The following is a 23,242-nucleotide window of genomic DNA, read 5'->3' as shown; positions in this document are numbered from 1 at the left end:
AAAAGGCACAAAAAATACTCAGCATTGCTCCTTGGAGATTTTTTTCTCTCCTTTCATTTAAATGCAGAAAAATAACTTTTTGGAGAGAGAAAAAGGAAAAAGTTGAATGCAATCATACTGAGGCACATTTTTGTTCTGGAGAATTCAGACAGCTGTTCTGAGTTTGGTGACTAGGTACTCCCATGAAATTCTGGAGGCTATTTCTTTTGTCAAAGAGATTCAAGGAAACACACATGTTTGTTCAGGGCAGCACTGGTCCCTTGGAGTTTGGAAATACCAGGTTTGAAAAATTCGAAACCAATTAATCCTTGTGGCAGAAAGTCTTATGCTGTTATTCTGAAGTATGACTGAAGAAAAAGGTGAACCAAGCTAACATTAAATCTACCTTTTAATGTAGGTGGAAGCTGTACATCTAATTGCTAATGGTAAGGCCCCTCGTATACCTCAGCCTGAAGAAGGGGCAACATATGAAAGGATCCAGAAAAAGGAAAATGCAGAGGTAGTATGAAGTAACACCATTTTTTTGTGCATAGTACTAAAAAAGTTATTAATTCAGATTACAGTAGCAGCAATATGAAGTTAACGTGAATTTTAACTGTTTCCTCACCTCTTTTTCCTGGAATACCTCTTAGGATGCATGTCATGGAGCCCTAGGCTAACTTCCATTTTCCTTTCAGTAGTTACATGTATTTAGAAACTTGGTGTCCTATTCGGGATCATGTACAGGCAGCTAAGAGGCAGCTGCAATTTCAGTGGATTCTTACTAAGCCACCATACTTGTGAATACAAAATTGAATCAAGGTCACTCTATTTGTTTGCCAACAGGCCATATGAAATTCTCTACCAGAAATACATTTGATTTTAGGAAAAAAAAGTTTTGGCGCCTTTCCTTCTAGTGCCAAAAAATAACAGTGGCCATATAAACAACAGATAAAAATATTAATTGAATTCCCATATTAGAATTATTTTATCTAAGCATCCCTACTGCATTATATGATCTTATTTGTGTTTGGGAAGGTGTGGTGGTGCATCCTAGCATGTCTTGATTTCCTAGATCTCCTGGGACCAACCTGCAGCAGCTTTGCACAATTGGATTCGAGGGCATGATAAAGTGCCTGGAGCATGGACAACAATAAATGGACAGGTATGCTCTGAAAACCAGAAAAATATTTTTATCTATACTCCCTTTTTGACTCCTTTTTATTATAAAATTAAAGATATCTGCATACAGGTGAATATAAATGGCTATTACACTGGAGTAGCTCTAGTCTGATGACTTTATGTTTTGTGCGTATCTAGAACAGGCACCTAAAAAAATATGCAGAACACAGTAGTTAAGAGGTCTTAATAGCAGAATTAATTTAATTTGAAGAAATATAAGTACAATATATGAAAAAAAAGAGACATGGTACAAAGGTATGAAGAGTAGAACAAACTGTGCCAGTCATTTTGGGAAGCAGGTATGCATTACAATAAAATACAGCCCACGTATAGTGGCCAACATCACAGTATGGACAGCAAAATGAAACACTGTGGGCTGCTGAAATAACAGGGTTTCATTTTAAGGAGATGTGGGCCTAGATAGTTTGCAAAAATAAATCTATGAAATTTTATAGAGTGAAGTGGTCCCTCACTCTGGGCATGCACTGTCAAAAGCTGCTCCCTTTCCTGCACTGGTTGCAGTATGCATATTGTTACAGCTCAGCTGCTTTGCAGGTTTAGGCAATTTGCGAAGTTTTACTTGTTCGGTGTTGTAAAGATCTAGAAATGTTGTAACATATTTTCCATGTATAGGTAATTATATTTTATTTCCATTATATTAAAGCTTCAAAACAGTATAATAAAGTTGTTAAAACTTTACAGTGCACCTAGAACCTGTGCACTTTTAATTGCATTTCTTTTAGGTGGTTACTTTTTATGGCTCATCATTACTTGATGCTTCAGTGCCTGCTGGACAAGAGCTGACAATAAAAGGTGCTTCAAGACCAGGACTTGTGACACAGAATGGTCTAGTTGTTTTTGGAAATGATGGGAAGATGGTAAGTGCTCAGCCTGGCAAACATAAGCATGGATGGAATAGTTTGAGCAAGAAGGGCAGGTAGTGCGGAACTGTCAAGCTAGATGAATCCAGGTGCTACCGATTGACAGCTGATTCACTTGGAGTTTTATCAATCCTCTACCATCCTATAGAGAAGACATTCACGTTGTGCTTTTCACTCAATCCATAGTAATTTCCTATATGGAGTAAAATCTGTTCTTACTAGGAGAGAATTTAAAAGACAGGTATGAGTGGCCTGTGCTAAATTGCCTGCGTCATATCAGATTTCCTGTAAGCAATTTATTTCACTATTTCAATCACTCTATTAATGCCTAAAAACTCTTTACCCAAGGATTTGCTACCTCCCAAACAATTTAAAATCATATCCTCTCATTTTTCAGGTACTAGTGAGAAATCTGCAGTTTGAGGATGGAAAAATGATCCCTGCATCTAAATACTTCTCTGCTGATGACACAACTGCCCTGGAACTTACAGAAGAGGAGAAAAAGATTGCAGAAGATATCAGAGTAATTCCCTAAACTGCTTCAGTGGGATATTATTCAGACAAAAGCTTTACATACTTATTTTTGGCAAGGGATATCTTTTGTTTAGTCATGCAAGTAAATTTTTGATAAAATGTACTCAAAGTATATTGGGGGTGAAGGTTTAGTTATTGATAATAATTCAGGTGGGGATTCACTGGTGTATTTGTCTCACTTTACAAAGTTTTCTTTCAGATACAGGTGATACAAAAACAGTCAGTGCAGGTAGTGGTAAATATCTACAAGTGATGAAGGTGGGGTGAGGAAAAACAGACTGAGCTTCACCTCATAAAAGTGAAGTTTTCAACACTGGCAGACTGGGACAGTTCTTGGAATCTTTTTTTCACTGTGGCGTTCATCACTAGGATGTGCTCAGAATGGGCCTGTTGGACAGGCTCCAGGGAGTCTCAAAACAACCTTCTAAAAGCAAAAGGCAGCAGTTTTCTCACTGTACCTGTGTGCACTTCTTCTACCACAACAACACACAAGGGGCTGGCTGCCAGAGGGATGGGAACAGCTGGAGCAGAAAACTCTCATAGCCAGAGAGGAACTTTCCTACCCTCTCCTGAAATCCATCCCTCTGTAGTGTCAGGGCCTTAGCTGAAAGCTGCATTTATCATTAAAGAGCCGGAGCAAATGAATCATAGATGTCTTCCCTTGTGCTGACTCTGCTGCAGGGTTATAACTTTTGGCACAGGTCAGGCAGCTTCATGTACTAATATTTTAAGCTGCTGATTCAAGATTACCTTGAACCTGCTGCCAGCAACATAAATGCTGCCTGAAGCTATTGAATGACTGAGAAAATTATGAAAAGAATTATAAACTGATCAATTGATGACACTGCCTGCTAACTGCGAAACTCAGTTATAATTAATTGAAATATTACATTACCAGTTATTGAACTGTTTATTTCTCCATCTCATGCATGCAGCTTAAACTACTTCTCAGCCTTGGCCAGGTGCCTGAAATACCATCAATCCATTCATAAAGTGCCCTAGGTGTCCTTGCCTATACTGATGACACATTCTGTAATGCAATAGGAACTTATTATTTGGAGGATAAAACATCTTTCAAAGATGGGCCTGAAAAGTTTTAGCACTACACCATTCAGGTTTCTTGCCTGATTGGGTAAAATTACCATGGACAAAACACTATATTTTGATCATCTAATTGTACTGAAAAATTTCTTGTCTGACATCATGCCTCTAGATTGTTTTAGACCCTCTTAAAATAACTTCATGTTTTAGAAACCTTTGAAATAATATATGTTGTAGGTAGTAATACTATAGAAAATACAGTTGGATAAATACTTTTTGCTATTAGATGATTATTCATTATTGCCTCTGTTATTGTTCTGTATTATTAGGCTATTTGGAAGAGAATTTTAAGCAATGTTGCTGTGATTGAGGATTCCACAGACTTCTTCAAATCTGGAGCATCCTCTATGCATGTTGTCAGGTAGGAATATTCAAAATAAGGAAATTGCAAAGCCAAAGTTAATGAAAAAAGTTGTCATGGTGCATTTAAATCAGTGGTGTTAAAAAACCTTATCCCTCTATGTTTTCCAATAACTTTAATATTCCCTTTCTTACCTTGGAAGCAGTTCTTCTCCCTAAGTTATGAGATATTGCTGTAATCCTGCTCTTTCTACTGAAGGAAAATTCCCCTAAACTTCAGGAACATCACGCCCAGAGGAGCATGGTGATGCTCAAACCTGTCTGTGTGCAGCCACAGGTATCTCCAGACCAGGGGATTGACTGGGAATCTGAGCAAAGACCTCCCCAGAGGGAAAGAGAAACCTTTCACAGAAAGAATTGAGCCCATGCTTAAAGATGCACTGAGTTTGTCATGGCTTGGGTCACCTCGTTTCCCTTCTTTTTGCAGCACAGACCGTAATATAAAACCAGCATTTTTAAACAAACTGATTATTGTTCTGGATACCTACCAAGCTCAAAGTCCTCCATATTTTGGTTGGAGTAGTCCCAAATATTATTTTCCAATGGCATATCAATATCTTCTAGTAACTGATTTTCAAAAGTTTTATTGAGAGTATTCCAGAAATGATGTTTTCTTTTTCATAGCATCCACAATTAAACCAACAAATTTCAGGAAAGTGCATCATTTCTGTGCCCTTTTCAGAGAAACACACACACATATTCACCTGCATGCAAACTGAGGCCCAGTTTTAATCCCTTTTACCCTTCTAATGATTCAATTATCTGGAGAATTCTTTAATTTTTAATTAAACTTACTCCTTTTTCAAAATCTTTAGAATGCTAGAAGAGATCAAACAGAAACATTGTGGACTGCAGCTACAGAATGAAGATGTGTATATGGCCACTGAGTTTGCAGACTTTATTCAGATGGCTGTCAGAAGACTCAGAGGAGAAGACAAAGAAGAAGAGTTAGTCATTGATTATGTAAGGCCTTTAATTTTGCATTGTTGCTTACTCTTTCCTGGGTTTTAGGGGAGGGCAGACAATGCATTTCATTAGACTGCTTGATGCAGTAGGAAAGCAAACTACTTGGTTATACAAACTTCTATATATTTGTATCTGCTTTCCATTACATTTTACTTCTAACAGCCACATATATAGGCTAAAATGTGTCTGGATATTGGCTGCAGATATCAAAAGCTTGTTAAGCTACATTAAAATTTTAGTTATTATAATTTTAAAATAATTTAGATTTTATTTCATCCAGGTTTCAAAAAATATGAACAACATGACTGTGAATATGCCATACCAATGTTTCATAAATGGGAAATTTATAGATGCTGATGATGGAAAAACATATGACACTATAAATCCAGCAGATGGATCAGTAAGTAATTTCTAAATATGATTAATGCCAGATTATTGAATTGGTATTGCCTATTAAAAATTTGAAACATCACCTGAATATTGGTAATTCTAAAACTTAAATTTTAAAACTTGTATTTTAAAGTATAATAAATTAAACAACCTCTTTAAATAATTTCAAATTTCAGTTTACTTTACATTTGGGGTATTCTACAATTTCTTCCATTTGAGTCAAGCTGCAAAGCAAAAATAACCTATTTCTACTTCAATTATTACATCACTTTTCACACCCAGCTGAACATTTTGCCTTGATTTCATTCTTGTTTAGCTTTGCAAACAGAAATTGATGGAGTTCCTTTGCTAAAGAAGTGTTTCTTTTAGGATATTTGGTATATTTCTGTCAGTAATCAACTTCTTTCTTTTTTACTTTTTAAAGTAAATCTGATACATTAGGGTAATTTTGACACTAAAATGTCCCTTTAAATTCTCAGTAAGAAAAATAACTTTTCAATAGGAAAATACATACTGTTGCACTTTAATACATGCTGTTGAACTGCCCAATATTGGTTGAGCAAATCATAACTATGAATTATATATAAGAGAAGTGATTCTGATGTCCATGTAGATGCCATTTAATTCTGAAGTAAATGAAGTCTCCTGAAATCAATGACAAAAATTTTACTATCATTAGAAGTCAGACTCTGATACTTTTCCTGAAACTCATTATAGAATGGAATGAAAGTCAAAACCATTCTGTGTTAGGATTTACAATGTGTGTATTTAGAACACAATCATCATAAAATACTGTGTGTTTATGGTGGTTTATAACAGAAGCTGCATTCCGTAGAAATGGAACATATGGGAGTTGTTTTAGCATGTTGAGATATTAGATTGAGATACCACACAAAAAGACTTCCAGCTTTTGTTGGAAGTGTGAAACCAATACCACATTGCTTTTATATATGGAAAGAGAGGGTGAGATCCAGTGGGACAATATAGTATAAGCAGGGCAACCCTGATGAAGGGAAGAAATGACAAGGAGGACTCCATTGATATCAGAAGGCTAATTAATTACTTTATTATACTGTATTACATATAAACTGAATCTGCACCAGCAGTCAACTCAACTGAACAGAATCTTGTCCCTGTCTGCTGGCTGACAGTCTGGACATGCACTTGGCCCTGATAGGCCAATGAAACAAAAACCCATCACTTTGGGTAAACAATCTCCATATTGCATTCTACTTTTGCACAAACAGAGGCACAGCAAATGAGATAAGAATTGTTTCCTCTTTCTCTGAGGTTCCTCACTACGATTCCCAGAAAATATCCTTGGGAAGGTGTGCCTTGCTTTTCTCTGTGAGGAGAAACGCACCCCCAGGACAGTGCACCTTACTTTGAAGAAAAAGAAAGATTAAGGAATCTGTCTCCCTTCAGTGTCCTCCAAATTCTGCCACCTCAATTGTGTCTAAACTTTTTGCAGCCCACGTGGCTTGCCCACGACAACTGCCACAGATGAGGATATTAAGTATTTGTTTATACCCAGTCTAGAAGTTTGGGAGGAAGGAGTAACATTCTGTATCCCAATATTTCTTTGTGAGCTAACACAATGCTACCTTTGCACAGGTAATAGCCAGTGTATCTTCTGCCTCAGTGGCTGATGTTGACAAGGCAGTGGCAGCAGCAAAGGAGGCTTTTGAAAATGGTGAATGGGGGAGGATGAATGCGAGGGAAAGGGGGCGACTCATGTACAGGTATGTACAAGACAGCTTGCATTTGTTTCATTTCCTCAAATCTTGTTTTGTTTCTCTGAAGAATTGTTGTATACATTTTCTGAAGGTGATGGATGTTCATAATTCCACTGTCAGAGGATCCAGACTAGCCATCTTTTCATCCCCTGATTGATTTCAGTGTAGCAGCCTCAACTCTTAGCCTGCCAACCTTTCTTGTGTCAGAGAACTTGTGGTCTCTCACTGCTGCCAACCTTTCATTATTATTTATGAATGGAAGCAAAGAATATGAGCAAAATATATTTTAAATACTTGATGTCTTCATTTAATCTACATGAGTTTCATTGCAAAGATTGAGAATTCCCTTGTAAACACCCATCCTTCCATGTAAGTGAGGCTAAGCTTTAAAAACTGTCTACGTGAGTTAGGTAGGCAGAGATTTGACCTTGCTAAGCCTGCCTGCATGTGCACTCCATACAGTAAATGCACATCTTCATTGCCACTAATTTTGAAGTAGACTGTAACTGATGCTAGATTTTTCCAGGATCATATGCCAGCAGCTGGCTAAAGACCCACTGTAGGAGATGTGTTATGCTCTGCAGAGAAAGAATTGTCCTGTGCAGGAATTTTCTAAGCTAATTCAAACATTTACCTGAGATACTTTTATCTCTTTTTTGTATCTGTCTCACCGTGTCTGGTTAATGCCTGGTTCTTATTTTTGGCCATGTTGCTGTTGGTTCAGAAGATAAGCAGAAGTTTTGTTGAATTAATGCTATTTTAATGGTGAGCTTTGGTTCTTGAAGGGGCAGAGGTGATCTTAGAAAGATGGCAATGCTGACTAGATAGTGTGAGCGTGACACAGGAGGCAGCTAATAAAACCCCAAGTATTATAGATTCTCCATATGCAGTATGATGCTTCTCCCAAAGCACAGGGAGAACACTGTCCTGCAAACTTCAGGTGACTAGAAGCATCAGAGCTTCCCTATAAAGAAAACCTCTTTTGTGGGCTATATGAAAAGCTTTCAATGCTTTTTCAGGTCTAAACATGCAAATGAATGAGCAGACATGAGTAAAGAAGCTACTTTTTCAGGTTGCTTCTCCTGAAAAAATGCCACATGTTTTATAAAACATTGCAGGAATCTTAGGAAAAAAGAATGAAAGCAAAGCGGAACATTCTTATCTTATTAAGTATGTGACCAGGCCATGGAAAAAGGCCTGCAGGACTCTTGAAAAGTTAGTAGTCATCACAAGAGAAAATGGGCAAGTCAGAGCTGAACGTTAAATGCTTATGTTTTTCATGAGTGTGCACATATTCAAGGCATGCATAAACTTGTGTTTAATTTGTATCAGGAATGTAGAGTACTTGAGAAACGAAGTTAACTCTGACCTAAAGAGAAAATTTTAAGGTGTGAAAACTCTTGCTCTCTTTTAGACTTGGAAGATTTGCAAGAATAGCAATATTAGGTAGAGAAAAATACAGTTCCCTTACCATGGGCTGGTTATCCCTGGATTAAAAGCTTTGCTTAGGGAACTTTAGGATAAAACACCAGAGTGTTTATGTTGCAAACCATTCCCAGTGGATAAAAGTTCTCTCTGGACCACCTTAATTGAAATAAGACCCCTTGTTCTCAGGCCTCTGTTCAAACTAGAGATTTTGAGCGCTGAACCAAAGGGAATGTGTGTGCCATTAAAGCTCCTAGCTCTGCTGCTTTGTCTTAAGGAATCATTAATAGAAAATATTAAGCACACTTTAAATGGAACCTTCTCCTTTGTCCCTCACATGCCCAAATCCATTCTCTTACACAACACTGCCAACGCTGTGACCTGTAGCTGGGTCTCCAAGGTACACTTAAAACAGGTACTAAAAGAGCATTTTCCCACATCTATGCAAATGGTTTAAATGACCAGAATTTATATAATGGAAAAATTTCACAAGTTTCACACCCAGTTTTGAATACTCTTTACAGGATCCAAAATGCACTTCTCTTAAGCTCTCAAAATCACGTGGGAGCACTGATTATATATCTGAGTACCAAATCACAGAGGGAAGTTGAAGAAAAACATTAATGCATGTGAGACAATGTGGAGGACTGAATGTGAAAATTCTTTGATGCAAATAGACCTCAACAGGGGACACTAAACTAACAGTAGTGCCTCATAGGTACAGATATCAATCTGTGCAGATGTATTTTTGAGACATTGATAGTTATTATCAATTTAGTAATACTTACTATGGTCTTACTTACACCTTAAGTGAGTTTGCACAGTTCATGTCTTCATTCAGTCTCTACTACAGCCAATGTGAAGGCATTTGCAGAGTAATGGGCAATTGTTCAATCCTTCGCTGATATTAAGGAGTAGTGCCTCCACCTCCAAATTTAGTGGCAATGCTATTTTTATTATGCTTCTTTGCCACACCTAATATAATTTTAGATGTCATTTCCTTTAATGCAGATTTTTAACATTTTTCTAAAAAGACTTGCAGATCTGATGGAAGAACATCAAGAGGAGTTAGCAACAATAGAGTCTATTGACTCAGGAGCTGTCTACACTTTAGCTCTGAAGACTCATATTGGAATGTCTGTGCAAACATTCAGATACTTTGCTGGATGGTGTGACAAAATTCAGGCAAGTGAATATGTAAAGGAAATGATCAGTGGCAGTGCTTCTCTATGCTTCTTTTTTGTTGTTATTCTTCTGAAACAGTGCCAAAAAGTAGTAAAAGGAAAAATTTACTGAGGAATCAAAAACTAAAGCAAAATTAGAATTTTACCTAGAATGGGTTTCCCTGTCAATACAAAAGGAAAGTCCACCTCCATCTGGAGAATATGGATTTAGAATGTGGCTCTAAATAGTGAAGAAATCAGCTGAGGTGTCACAGTGAATATACTTGCTTGGTCAGCTCTTGGTTATTCATGAAGCAGAATGTCACTGTGCTTAATAAGCAGGAAAGTGCAGAGACTTGTGCTTTGCTGCAGTCTGACCAAGGCTGGTGAGTTTGCTTGATGGCAGAATGTGTGGCACACATTCAAGAACATTTCTTCCAGTATATTTAAGACCAATCAAGAATATCATCCAGCTTTATTTTTGTTCATCAGACCCTTGATTTATGTTCTCCCATACTTTTTTTTTAATCTGTGCCGTTATTTCACCCAGCTGACAATCAGGACCCTTACAATATTCACAACAGGAAATCATAGAGTAGAAGCATCTGTGCCCCTTTCCCTCATGCAAAAATGCTTGTGATTTTGAAGCCTACTCTGTAGCTTTCTGAAACATACTTACATGGCAAATATATTTGTAATAAAAGTTATAAATCAGTATGAAGATTTGTCCCTCCTTTGTCTTCTAGGGTGCTACAATTCCAATTAACCAGGCCCGGCCAAACCATAATCTAACATTCACCAAGAAAGAGCCAATCGGGTGAGTGTCACTTTTTCTTCTTAGTGACAGATTTGACATGCAGAAAAGCCAGTGAAAATCTGCCATCAAATATGTAATCTTTCCCCATTTTTCCCCACCTGAAGTGTCTGTGCAATTATTATCCCCTGGAATTACCCACTGATGATGCTTGCATGGAAGAGCGCAGCATGCTTGGCTGCAGGCAATACCCTTGTACTCAAACCAGCTCAGGTAAGAGCAAAAAGAAGTATACAGATGGCCCAGATGCCCCTGTTAAGGCAGAATGATTTAGGCAATATAGCAGATTTCACTCATAGATTGATCTGCCATATGTTGACTGTGTCATATATTTGAAAGTGCATTTGTAATAATACAAACTGCCATAGTGATAAAAAGTATTGATTGACTCCAATTCTGCTCCGGTGCTAATCTCATTTTCAAGAATTAATTATTTTCCATAAGAAGCCATCACTTCTATTATGCCAATACTGTAAGGTGAATATTGTATCAAAACTAAGATGTATTGAATGTAAAAGGTATCATGCATTTGATTAAAACAGGAGACCAAATATAAATGTTTCTACTTAGGTCACGCCTCTGACTTCCTTGAAGTTTGCAGAACTCTCAGCTAAAGCTGGATTTCCTAAGGGCGTTATAAATATTCTGCCTGGTTCAGGTAAAACTTGAACTCATTTTTCTGGGAGAAATCATGCTAAAACTGGTGAAGTTCTTCACCTTTTTGAAGCTCTATTACATAGGTCTGTTCACAGGTACTAGGCTTGCATCTTTTCATGCAGTGATTTCATATGTTTCCAGAAGAGAATTGGAAAAATCTGGCTTTAGTTAGTGGTAGGAGCTGTCAGCCTACACTCTTTACAAGTTCACACAATTGACACAAACACTCTGGAAAACAACGTATTACAGAGAAACATGTTCACTTAATTATGAAGCTTATTCATAGACATAGGAATAAAGCTGCAAATATAAATAGAAATGTGATACTGTATTTGATTTGTGGGGTAAGCTCCTTCTCAGCAGCTCCAGTGCTGCTGCTGGAATAGTAAAAATTGTCCATGTACCATCCAGTTACACTGCTTTCATCACTCTGATAGGTGGCTTAGTGGGACAGCACCTCTCTGAGCATCCAGATGTTCGCAAAGTTGGATTCACTGGTTCAACGCCAACTGGTAAACAGATCATGAAGAGGTACTCTCAGCAAAAGGATCATAAATAAACACTGCTTAGTCTGGTTCTGAAGTACCTTACTAGATATGTGCATGTAGCAGTAACGAAAAAACATAACTTTATATGGTTGTTTACCCCCATGTAGAATTCTATTAAATCACTACTAGACAGTAGAGTTTATACATTTTCACTAGTTATGATTCAAAGGAAACAATGGAAAAATATATTAAAAATTGGGTTTATATTACTATTTTTATTTTTTACAGTGCAGCTGCTAACCTGAAGAAAGTTTCTCTGGAACTTGGTGGCAAATCACCATTGATCATATTCAGTGACTGTGAACTTGACAGAGCTGTAAAAATGGTAATGTTACTTTGAAGTAAAATTTATTCAAAGCCTTTATCCAAATCCTCACAGTACTGCAGTATTCTTGACTTGACAAAAAATACCAGGGATCCTTTACACAAAAAAACTTGAGATCTGTTAGAAAACAGACTCATATTTCTTTATGCTAGCACAATTTAACTGTTCATGCTGCTCCAAAAAGGCAATACTACAAGAAATATACATTAGCAATTACAACAAAAAAAAGAATTGAGCTCCCTATTGCCATATAGTTTTTAGTTCATCAGTCGATCAATCAATCAATCATGCATCAATTATCAATCATAATAATTCACCTCCCTACCAGCCATATTGTGTTCAAAGTTCATAAGATATTGCATTGGTAATATCCTTTAACATAAAGCATTAAACATCTGGGGTCGCAAACACTGCATACAACCTAAGGGAGCAGAATGGCGACTGAACAACATGCATATAAATATTTATGTTTTTTTCCTGATCAGGGTATGGGAGCAGTGTATTTCAACAAAGGAGAAAACTGCATTGCAGCTGGCAGGCTGTTTGTGGAAGAATCAATTCATGATGAGTTTGTTAGAAAAGTGGTAAGATATTCAAGGACTAAAGTTTAAGCATATGTTTTACTGTGGCAGAAGGATCCACTAGTTTTATACACACTTGTGTTTCTTATTTTCAATTGCCTATTTTCTCATTATTGCTTATGATAGACAGTGATGCTTCTCAGGGCCTCTTACATGGTTAAAAGGAAGCATTGAAGGGAGATATTTGTACCAGTAATACACAGCTAAGTGGCACTTAAATAGATATTGTACCTTCAGTGAAAATTCATATTTGACTAGGAAAATAAGATTACAAATAATTACTGAACTCAGGTCAATATGTTTGAAGAAGTCTTCTGTAAAGTCAAAAAAAGGAATACAGGAAGCGCAGCTAAAATAATACAAAGGTTGCTATTAAAAATGCAGTAGTCGCCATGCTGTGGCACTGGAGAATTCATTTATTTTGCTTAAGAACAGGAAATGTCTGTCCTAAGTCATTTACCACTGGTAAAAGTTAACATTTTACATGCCTATCTTAATAGCAGAAGATAATACACGCATGAGCAAAGCATCAAAAACTTTTGGAAGTAATTAGAGATTATGAAACAAAAGACAAAGCCTAATTACAAAAAGAGAAAAGCGTTATATCTAAGAATCCAGTATTTTCTTAGATTCCATCTTCCTAGCACCAAAGACAGCATTCCTAATTTCTGGTCACTTTAACAATATTGCTGTGTTATGTGACTTCGTTTTAATTGGGTAACCCATAGGTTGAAGAAATAAAAAAGATGAAAATTGGTGACCCACTTGACAGATCTACAGATCATGGTCCACAAAATCACAAGGCACATTTGGAAAAGCTGCTTCAATACTGTGAAACTGGAGTAAAAGAAGGAGCCACTCTAGTGTATGGAGGAAGACAAGTACGTAGACCAGGTAAAAGGCTTTCCAGAGATATTTAGAACTTTTACACTTTATGCAAGAGCAGTCACTATTATCTCAGCTGTATTTTGTGGAGTTGCAATATCATGGGAACAGTACCAGGTAAGCCCATGATACCACAGAGCTTTCAAATCTCATATTATGAGAAGCTGTGCAAATAAAGTATGAGATCTTTATTTAGATCTTACAATCCATCTTCTTGTTGGGTAGCAAGAAGAACAGTGGCCTCTGTGGCTTGCTGTAACCTTGTCTTCCTGCTGTCAGATAACAGAGGTCAGATAACAGGGGTCTTCCCCCAAGAAGTCACCTGGGCTGTGGCATGCAGACCTCCCAGCCTGGCAGGGAGCAGCACACGTTGCCACTGATGTACAGGCTGTTCTTTTACCCTTTTGTCCGCTATTTCTCTTGAAGTGCATGCATTTCCATTCATACTTCATTCATAATTATTTTCTGTTTCAAGTTGCAAGTTATTTATGACCTCAAAGCATGGGACAGAAATGGCCTGGACAACAGCAAACCCTTTCACCATGCTCAAAACCATGCTCTATCCTCTCTTTAGGTTTCTTCATGGAACCCACTGTATTCACAGATGTTGAAGACCACATGTATATTGCCCAGGAAGAATCCTTTGGTCCTGTGATGGTCATCTCTAAATTTAAAAATGGGTATGTTCTCATCTGGTTACTGTATTTTCACCCAAAGTGAAGAAGTAACAGCATACACAGTAGTTTGTAAAATCTTGTTAGACCAATCTGAATACCTAGTATTTATTGAAACGTTTTAGTGAAGTTTGTGTGGTAATTGCAACAGCTTGCTCAAATTACAAAATGTGTATTTTTCCCAGTGGAATTACTTATTTTTCCTGTTATAGAAGACTGCAGTGTTGTGTATTGTGTAACACTGGCACATTACTGTTGCAAATGAAAATTGCTCTATTTATTTTGTAAACTGTATTTTCTAATCTCTTTCATTCTGGATCATAAGAATTATTTAGCATACAGATGAGATTAAAACATTCCATAGAAACTTCACATAAATATTTCCATCAGGTTTCATCTTCTGCAGTTTGATAATAAAGTTAAGAACCAGCCATGTAGATAACCCTTCACATCCATAAATTCTGTAGTCTTAATGAACTGCATTGAATTTTTTAAAGTTTTAAACTACTATTGATTTTTGAAGCTGTATGGAGATGAGATGCAGATAGAAAATAGCACTCTGGAAATAGTCTGAAAAGTTATGTCTTGATAGCAGTTTAAATTCCAGCTTTAATTCTGCATTAACTTGTAAAGCTGGACACAATTTGTGCAAACTGATTCATCATCTGCTTTACAGGCATTTTTGTATTGCTCTAATTCCCAAGTTGTACAGTAGCAACATTTCCTGTGGCATTTCTCAGTGTAGCTATTTACCTTTGAAAAGTGAAGTTATGAGCTTCATGAGCTTGAAGCAAGGGTGTGAACGGCCATGGATCTGTCAGATTGACACACAGATTCGTCCTTAATAAGTCATCTTTTAAAAAGCTCGCTGTAATAAGTCATCTTTTAAAAAGCTCGCTGGAGAAGAAAGGCCATGGGAAAAGTTGTTTCAATGACACTGAAGGTAGAAGGTTGCTAACACTTGTTTATTTTACATAGTTGCAATTAAATAATTTATTTCCCCCACAGGGATGTCGATGGAGTATTGCAACGGGCAAATGCCACAGAATATGGCTTAGCTTCAGGAGTTTTCACAAAAGACATAAACAAAGCTCTCTACATCAGTGAAAAGCTAGAAGCTGGAACAGTTTTTATTAACACTTACAACAAAACTGATGTGGCAGCGCCATTTGGTGGATTTAAACTGTCTGGCTTTGGGAAAGATTTAGGTAAGTTGTCCCCTTCCTTCATTTATTGTCTCAGAGTCCTTATCAATGAAAGAATTACAATCCTTAACCCAATTCCTCTCCCTCCCTAAATATTCCCACTTCAATACCTCCCATTCAGCATTTCCTGTACATTTGCTAAATAACACAGAATATTCCTCTCCAACTGCTCTGAGAGCAGACAGATAAATTACAGCTTTTAGAGCTCTGTATAGGCTACAAAAGGCTGTCAAGTAACAATGGTATTGGCCAAAATATTATTTCCCTCAGAGAAAATGCTAATTTAGGTTTCTCCTCTAGGTAAGAGCATGGGAAACTTTTTATAGCTTAAAATGTCACCAAAATTTGTCAACAGACTCAGAAAAAGATGCATTAAAAAACACTCTCTTTTCAAAACAACTTTCTAGAAAAGTGAAATCCACTCTGTCAAAGAAGCTTTGCAAGTCGGGACAGATCAAGCTTCAGGGCAGAGAAAAAAGGAAAATCAATTTTCATTCACAGAACAGATTTTTGCTTTCAGAATCTTCAAAGACATTTCTGGAAACCAAAATGAGTGATGATGTCAGGGAAAAAAAAAATTACTGATTTTCACACAGCTTCTCTACCTCTGACCTTTAATAGAGGAGAAGCAAAGTTCATAAATACAGCTATGAGTCGCCAGTGGCCATCTAAAGACTGCTACTGCTTGGGGAACTGCTTGTTAAATCCAGTTCCTTTTTCTTCCACACGTGTTGGGTCTGGCTCCTTGTCAAACCAGGTTTGTAAATCACAGTGGGAAGGTAATTAGTTTTCATTGTTCCTTAAGGACTCAAATATTAGCTACAGTGTTTCAAATTTTTTCTTAATAAAAAGTACAGTCTCACACAATTCATTTAGCTGCTGTTCTAACAGGTGAATATTGTGCTTGAACAGGTGAAGAAGCTCTTCATGAATATCTCAGAACCAAAGCCATCACTGTAGAATATTAAAGTAACAGCTTCACTTGGGAAGCAGACTTCCAGCAGAGTTTGAATCTTGATTACCACATGAAGCGCTTGATACCACACCTAGGATATGCTGTCTGCAGTGCTACAACCAAAAAAACAAGTACTCATTCCATGGATAAGTTTCTACAAATTAGGTCCAGATTTTAGTTTGACAGCCAATGGCTTTTGGAAATCACCCTGAAGTTATTTGAATTATGTAGCAGCAACAGTTGGTAGCCCAATTTCCCCCCACCAAATCCCCTCCCCCAATAATATGGTTCAGTTTCTGTTTTTTAAATAGACTTGAAGAGTAAGTTCTCACACACCTACTTCATATTTCTGTGACATAATATTTACATGATCATTTTAAATCCTTCGTCATTAGGCTTCCAAAGTTGAACTAGAATATACTGATTATGCCATTTTTGCTATAAGCCAGTTCAGGTTTTATGGTAGCAATGAAACGCTCTGCTCTGGTGACTTTTCAGCAGTACAGAAAATCTTTGTGCCATAAGAAGTAAATCAACGCAAGGAAGTGCACTTACTATGATCTTTGTATAGTACATACAGAGTTCAATATTGGTGTTAAACTATGCATATCAAGCTAAAGTTACTGAAAATATTTTCTACCTTTTTGTTGATACAGAATGTGTGATCTGCCTGCAGTTTGAAAGGTGGTTACATTAATGGATTAAAATCACATTTTGTGTCTGTGCACATGGACTGTAATCACTGTTTCATACTGTATGATTATTACTTTGTATTTCACACTTTTGGGTTCTTTTTAATCTCTGGGAAAATGCCTTGTTAAATGACCAAGATCAGATGTTGGTTTTCAAACTTTTTTCAGTTTGGAAGAAATTTTCTATAGATTGAGACCTTATTTAACTAAGCCTTTTAAGACTCCTTGCTCTTAGAATGCAAAAACACCAAAGCATCATTTATCTGTGGGCTGCTATTAAAGGCAGCAGTCTGATTCTTTGATCCCCATCCTTCCCCTTCACTAAAATATTCCATGGTTTAATCAGTAAATAATCTTATATTTAAGCCACATTGTAAAATAAAGACTAGAATTCCTGTTATTTCTTAGCACAAATACTACAGAAACTGGTATTAAAACTAGAACTTTTAAGTACAGGATTCAAAATAAATTCTATAGATAACTGCAGATTTCAAGTCATGACATTAAGTTTAATATTTGAGCAAATACAGTATAGAAAATTTTACTTTAATGGTGTAGAAAATACAATGTTCCTTTAAGAAACAATGACATCCAGGAGCATGACAGATTTTTCTGAAATGCAGACTGATCTATGAAATAAATGTAATAACCCAAACGATTGTACTTGATCAATCTGAGGTAAATAAAATGGGACACATTTTCACTGATTCTGGTTTCACAATTGTGTCAAGCCAACTTAAGTACAGGCTTGAACAATTAAGAAAATTCACCTTTTTGTCCTTCTGTCAGTAACAAAATGGAGATTGGAAACATGGCAGGGAAATCAGGGGATGAGATGTGTAGCTTAAAGCCATCTTAACACCCCAGAGGCAGCCTTGATCTTTTGAGTATGGAGGGTGTTTGCACCACAGCTACAAAGGTTTCCCAGAGGAGCCTCTAAGCCTCCTGTGCTGGTGTGGAGCCCAGTGCAGGCACACAGGTTAAGTACTAAGTAACCCTTTGCTGAACTCTCTGCTCATGGCTGTCCTTACCCAGGCTGGCTCATCTGGAAATGAACTCAGCCATGGCTCCAGTGTTGAGCAGTCACTGCCATTAATGCGATGTAGACATACCACTATGGTACTTAAAGATCATGTTTAATAGTGAAGAGAGTGTACATAACACTTCACAGTACATGGAATATGAAAACAAAGCTTTTTTCCTAGTTAACTCTTTCTTGCCCCTGAAGCAAAAACTTCTATCTTCCTATAAAAAAACCTTTATTCAACAAAGAACAAAGCAACAGAACAGGAATTTTCAATTTTCAAGTGCCCCTTTACTCTAGCTGTTTTCTGGGTGTAATCTACTATGAAGTGCATTTTCCTGTTATTTGATGAATAAAATTGCACTTCATTCTTCAGAAACCCAGCCTTCCCCAGCCATGAGCGGATCCTGAATTCTCCACCATGTAAACTATAGCATTTCACAGGATCCTGAGAGATCCTACACTGGGAAACAAAGTGGTTTTAAAGGACAACTGTTCGAAGTGAAAAGACATTATTTGGTTGGTTTGGGGTTTTTAAAAGTAAAATAAAATGGATTTACTCATTTGCTTTGCTGTCCAAAATTTCTATTTTGCCCTTTTCTCCCTTTTGTTTATGAAACTTAATGTTGTCTGCTGTCACTTCATCAGTTACAGAGTCATCTTCATCAGATTCTGAGTCATCTTCTGAAGTCAGCAACTCTTCATCTGTATCAGAATCACTCAGTTCAACTACAGCCACATTCTGAAAAAAAAACATCTTGGTTTACATGTTATGTATACTACATACATACACATATATATACACACACACTACAACACTTCTATCACTGGAGTAAAACAAGGTAAACACACTAAACAGCCTGCTACCATAAGAAAATCACAACCACCATAAAAAAGACTTTTGAGTTTTCCTAGGGTTTTACAAATATCATTAAGAGATTCATCAGTATTACTGGCCTAGGAAATCTAACGCCATATTTATATCACTATCAAAGACAGAACTTAGTCAATAGCTGAACTCAGATTGTCTAAATCAGGTATTTAAACTAACAAGCAGCAGGCAACAAAACCACTTTTCAGTAAAAAATTCAAAACATTTAGTGTATAAGGGGTCTTTACAAAAATACAAACACATGTAGATATAAATATTAATATACTTTATATCTTAAAACGTAGTAGTATTCAGGGCACTACAACTACGCTAAAATAACTAGCAGTTTAAGCCACCAGAATTTCTTTTGAAGAGATCTCCTATATGCATATACAGACCCATAATTTTTGAGGTCTGCTTAGCCAGAAGGCATTTGGCTGGGTCATGCACATATATCACCTTCAAAATAAAGTTTTCTCATATAAGCATGTGGCTGCAGCACTTCAGTTAAAACAGAAATAAAATATTTATGTGACTGTAAAGAAACAGACAGTTAGCAGCAACAAAGGATCACGACAACACTAGCAACTTTTCTAAATCCAAGATCTAGTCATTCCTAAAAATACCAACAGAGCAGAACTGAAAGCCAGTTATTACTCTTACACTAAAGCCTTCTGTTATGCCTTACTAGGCTTTATATTGTCCTGTTTCTAAACATAATCACCTAGATGACATTTAAAATACAATTTGTGACTTTTGATTCAGAGTTGTAGATTCAAAAGCATGTCTTATTCCAGTCTTAAACTACTTAATCCCCTGTGATTAAATTCCGCAAGTATGATGGTAAAGACTTCGCTTTATCTATCATATTACTCATTCTAAGATCAGAGAGTTATTTTAATCCCATCTAGATTGATGTTAAAAAAATTTATTTACCATTTCTATAACTTCTTCTGTTTCACTGTCTAGATGTTCAATATCAAACTGATGAGTGGGTGCTGTTACCATTTTTCTTTTGAGCTCATCATTTGCCTGGGCCATCTGTGGTAAAAAGCTCTGTACTCGGTCCAAAACTGAAAAGATACATACATATGTAAAGTCAAAGAGATGCTCGTTAGTGCTCACATTTATACCTCAGATATAAGCCTTTATAACAGATTCCATTTCAACTGTAATTTCCAGCTGTCTACAATTACTAAGTATAGACTGAAGGTCTCAAAGAAGATGGAAAAATTAGCTGCAGCAGATGCCATGATAGACTAATGAAAGGTCAACATAATTAACAAAAGAAAGTCTGAAATTAAGATGGTGGAAGAGAGATGGAAGCTCCAGGTTGAAGTATAAAGCACTTATCCTCTACAGCTCCAGTGGGAGTTCACAAGAATTTTAATGTAATCAATGGAAATTAGGAGAATCACACTCATAACCCTTCCTTGGAGGAAGACAATATTTTCACCTCCAGAATTTCTTCAAATAAACTCAAACTTCAAATAAATTTCAAACATCAATCTCAGTACATTGTTAGGACAACGGAGACAACAGATGTGAACAGCTGGCTGATTCAAATGGAATGCCCAGGAAATGTAACGTTACAGCATAGCATAAAGCCATCTCAGTCCAAGTTTCAGCCAATCACACATAGAGCAACAACATATTGACAATAATTCTATCCAATCATATGAAGCACACGTAACTGTAGTTAACACGATAGAGACTTATTCTTTAACACAATGGCTTGCTTATGAGAGACAAAGCACAGAAACTCATTCATATTAACCTTCTACAGATATACATTAAATAAACTTGTTGCAACCTAAAAGGGCAAATCATAGAGGCTTATTGTTCTATTTCTCACGTCTGCTCTACAGCCTAGAAAACTTTTCCTGCTGCATTAGCACTGTTCACCAATCTGTTGCCTGAGGCTTGTCTTTTTTACCATTTTCTCAAAACCTTCTAATTTTATGGATCTCAACAATGCAGATGAGCCAAACACTAGTTTTCTTTCTTTAAGAAGAGGTACTATTTCAGGTGAGCTCCACAAAGATCTAACAGTTATAATCTATCTTTGAAACACTGTCATTTTTGAAGAGACTTTTATCCAACAAAGAATTTGATGTAACAATCTTTTCAAATTTCAGATCAATCATAAAACATAAAGTAATTTGACAGGAGTCCTTTTTAAATTAAATGCTTTAATACAACAAATATATCATACTGAGAAATTACTTCTAAAAAAGAGCCCCCCCCCCCAAAAATCTTCTAAAAAAGATATTGGGGAAGAACAATCTTTAGAGTTGTAACGCCAGCATTGCAAAATCTAATTTTGCAGCAGCAGTTAGGTGACTCACCAGTGGGACATGGAACTGTAATGGGAGGAGGATCAACCACCTCTAGAAACTGAACACAAAGGCTTCTCCCTTTTCAAGGAAAGCGCCAAAGCAAACGTTGTGTCACAAATGTTATGTACTACTTGACACAGTACAAGGGACAAGCACTTACCATTGCTCCTTGGCAACTTAACCGTCTGTAAAGTTGTGGCCTTCTTGCTGCTACATTTTGAATTAATCAGCAAAATGTCTTCCAGCCCTGCAAACAAACAAATGAGTATTGAAATGCTTAAGCTGACAAGTTCTCCATAATTGCCATCAGCTTTTCCTGCTCTTGGAAGAAATACAGGCCTACACAGGCCAGGGCTCTCAGTCTGCAGGTCACCTTTCATACACTCCTTGAGTTTAAGCTAAAGTTCCTTAAGCTGTTTTTGAGACAAATTTTGATTAAGCTACAGTTATAGCAATTAGAAAAACAACCTCTAATTCCCCTCTGCAGGGCAGGGTGAGGTGGGAGCTGAGGCGTGCCAGTCGCACTGATTTAAATCCCGGTGCCAATGACCTCTGCTAACCGTGGGCAGCAGCAGCGCCGGAAAACCCGAACGCGTGCCAGGGAATTGGGCATTAATTATTCTTATTATCCTTATGACCATCAACGAAGCCATCCGCCCGGTATCATTAATTAAAGCGCAGCGTTCTGTCTTTTTAACTTTTTTCTTTGTCCTCAGAAAAACGTCGTTACGACTTCCCATAGCTTAAAGTGGATTTCCCCGCATTACCCCTCCCCGGGAGAGCAGCTCTTCAACACACGCGGGACGCAATCACCAGTGGGTCACCGGCGGCCCGATGAGCCCCTCCCTCGGGCTACCTGGGAGCCCCCGCTGGCTGCAGGCCGGTGCCGGACTCACCTGGTCGGGGCCTCACGTCCAGCAGCTCCCGGACCGCTGCCGGCCCCGCCGCGCCGCCGGGCCCCGCCATGCGCCCGCCCACACGGAAGTGGAGCGACTCGCGCGCTCGGCGACGGCTCGCCCCCTGCTGGGCGGGAGGAGCAGCGGCGCTGCCGCCCGCGCGCGACAGCGGGGACAGCGCTCCGTGGGGAGATCGTCGTGACACGGACTGAACCTCCTGAAACACAACAAGAGCAAAGGCTCGAGGGGCACCGCTGTCCTGGCGTGCATTTGGAAGGGCATAGCCAGCAGGTCAAGGTTGGTGGTCCTGCTCCTCTGCTTAGCCCTGGTGAGGCACATTTGGAGGGCTGTGTCCAGTTCTGCGCTCCTCAGGACGAGAGGGATATGGAGCTCCCTGAGCAGGTCCAGCGAAGGCAACAACGGTGATTAAGGAACTGAAGCATCTCTTTAAGAGGAAGGGCTGAGGCAGCTGGAGGCCTGTTTAGCTTTGAGAAGAGATGACTGAGAGGAGATTTCATCAGTGGCAAGAGTGACAAGAGGATGGAGCCTGGCTCTTCTTGGTGCTACCAAGCAACAGGACGAGAGGCAAGAGGCAGAAACTGATGCCCAGGAAGTTCCACCTGAACATGAGGAGGACCTTCTTTACTGTGCAGGTGACCACACACTAGAACAGTTGCCCAGACACATTGTAGAGTCCCCCATACTGGAGATATTCAAGAACTGTTTGGACATAATTTTGTGCAAACCCTGCCTAAGCAGGTAGGTTGGACCAGATGATTCACTATGGTCCCTTCCAAACTGATTGATTCTGTGATTTGGGACAAAAAGTCCATCCCAACACCATGTCGAACCAATCTACCAGCAGGTAACATCACCTGAACACCTGCCAGTAGCTGCTTGTCTCTCAAAACTCTCCCATTTTCATTTTCAGAATTTGATAAATGAACATAAAATTAAATATCAGAGCCTGAGGGAGTTTTAATCATCCTTAGGAAAAGAAACTTACACAACCACCAAGTTCAGATGACACTAACAGCCTGTTAGTCAGGATTTCTTCTG

At 37.9% G+C, this 23,242-nt stretch overlaps 2 protein-coding genes across 2 annotated transcripts in view; one reads left to right on the top strand and one right to left on the bottom strand.

Moving 5' to 3' along the window:
- Window positions 1–18,602, top strand: part of ALDH1L2 (aldehyde dehydrogenase 1 family member L2) — a 30,603-nt gene extending 12,001 nt beyond the window's left edge. The window contains exons 5-23 of the mRNA XM_058804787.1: window positions 398–499; window positions 1,055–1,144; window positions 1,905–2,039; window positions 2,440–2,565; window positions 3,947–4,038; window positions 4,853–5,000; window positions 5,284–5,403; window positions 7,008–7,135; window positions 9,589–9,739; window positions 10,464–10,534; window positions 10,639–10,744; window positions 11,102–11,189; window positions 11,626–11,719; window positions 11,965–12,061; window positions 12,547–12,645; window positions 13,371–13,536; window positions 14,102–14,207; window positions 15,210–15,409; window positions 16,319–18,602. Of these exons, the coding sequence (XP_058660770.1) occupies window positions 398–499; window positions 1,055–1,144; window positions 1,905–2,039; window positions 2,440–2,565; window positions 3,947–4,038; window positions 4,853–5,000; window positions 5,284–5,403; window positions 7,008–7,135; window positions 9,589–9,739; window positions 10,464–10,534; window positions 10,639–10,744; window positions 11,102–11,189; window positions 11,626–11,719; window positions 11,965–12,061; window positions 12,547–12,645; window positions 13,371–13,536; window positions 14,102–14,207; window positions 15,210–15,409; window positions 16,319–16,374 (2,175 nt within the window). The 3' untranslated portion in view covers window positions 16,375–18,602. The remainder of the gene's footprint in view (window positions 1–397; window positions 500–1,054; window positions 1,145–1,904; window positions 2,040–2,439; window positions 2,566–3,946; window positions 4,039–4,852; window positions 5,001–5,283; window positions 5,404–7,007; window positions 7,136–9,588; window positions 9,740–10,463; window positions 10,535–10,638; window positions 10,745–11,101; window positions 11,190–11,625; window positions 11,720–11,964; window positions 12,062–12,546; window positions 12,646–13,370; window positions 13,537–14,101; window positions 14,208–15,209; window positions 15,410–16,318) is intronic.
- NOPCHAP1 (NOP protein chaperone 1) lies at window positions 15,185–22,287 on the bottom strand. Its single transcript, XM_058804786.1, has 4 exons — window positions 22,184–22,287; window positions 21,448–21,534; window positions 19,885–20,021; window positions 15,185–18,819 (listed from the first exon to the last, which is right to left on the bottom strand). The coding sequence occupies exons 1-4, from the start codon at window positions 22,251–22,253 to the stop codon at window positions 18,634–18,636; spliced, it is 480 nt and encodes a 159-aa protein (XP_058660769.1). The 5' UTR covers window positions 22,254–22,287; the 3' UTR covers window positions 15,185–18,633.
- Window positions 22,288–23,242: the final 955 nt, after the last annotated feature.

This window comes from Ammospiza caudacuta, chromosome 5, assembly GCF_027887145.1.
Source record: "Ammospiza caudacuta isolate bAmmCau1 chromosome 5, bAmmCau1.pri, whole genome shotgun sequence".
NCBI classification, from domain to species: domain Eukaryota; kingdom Metazoa; phylum Chordata; class Aves; order Passeriformes; family Passerellidae; genus Ammospiza; species Ammospiza caudacuta.
This window is presented reverse-complemented; position numbering and strand designations above follow the sequence as displayed.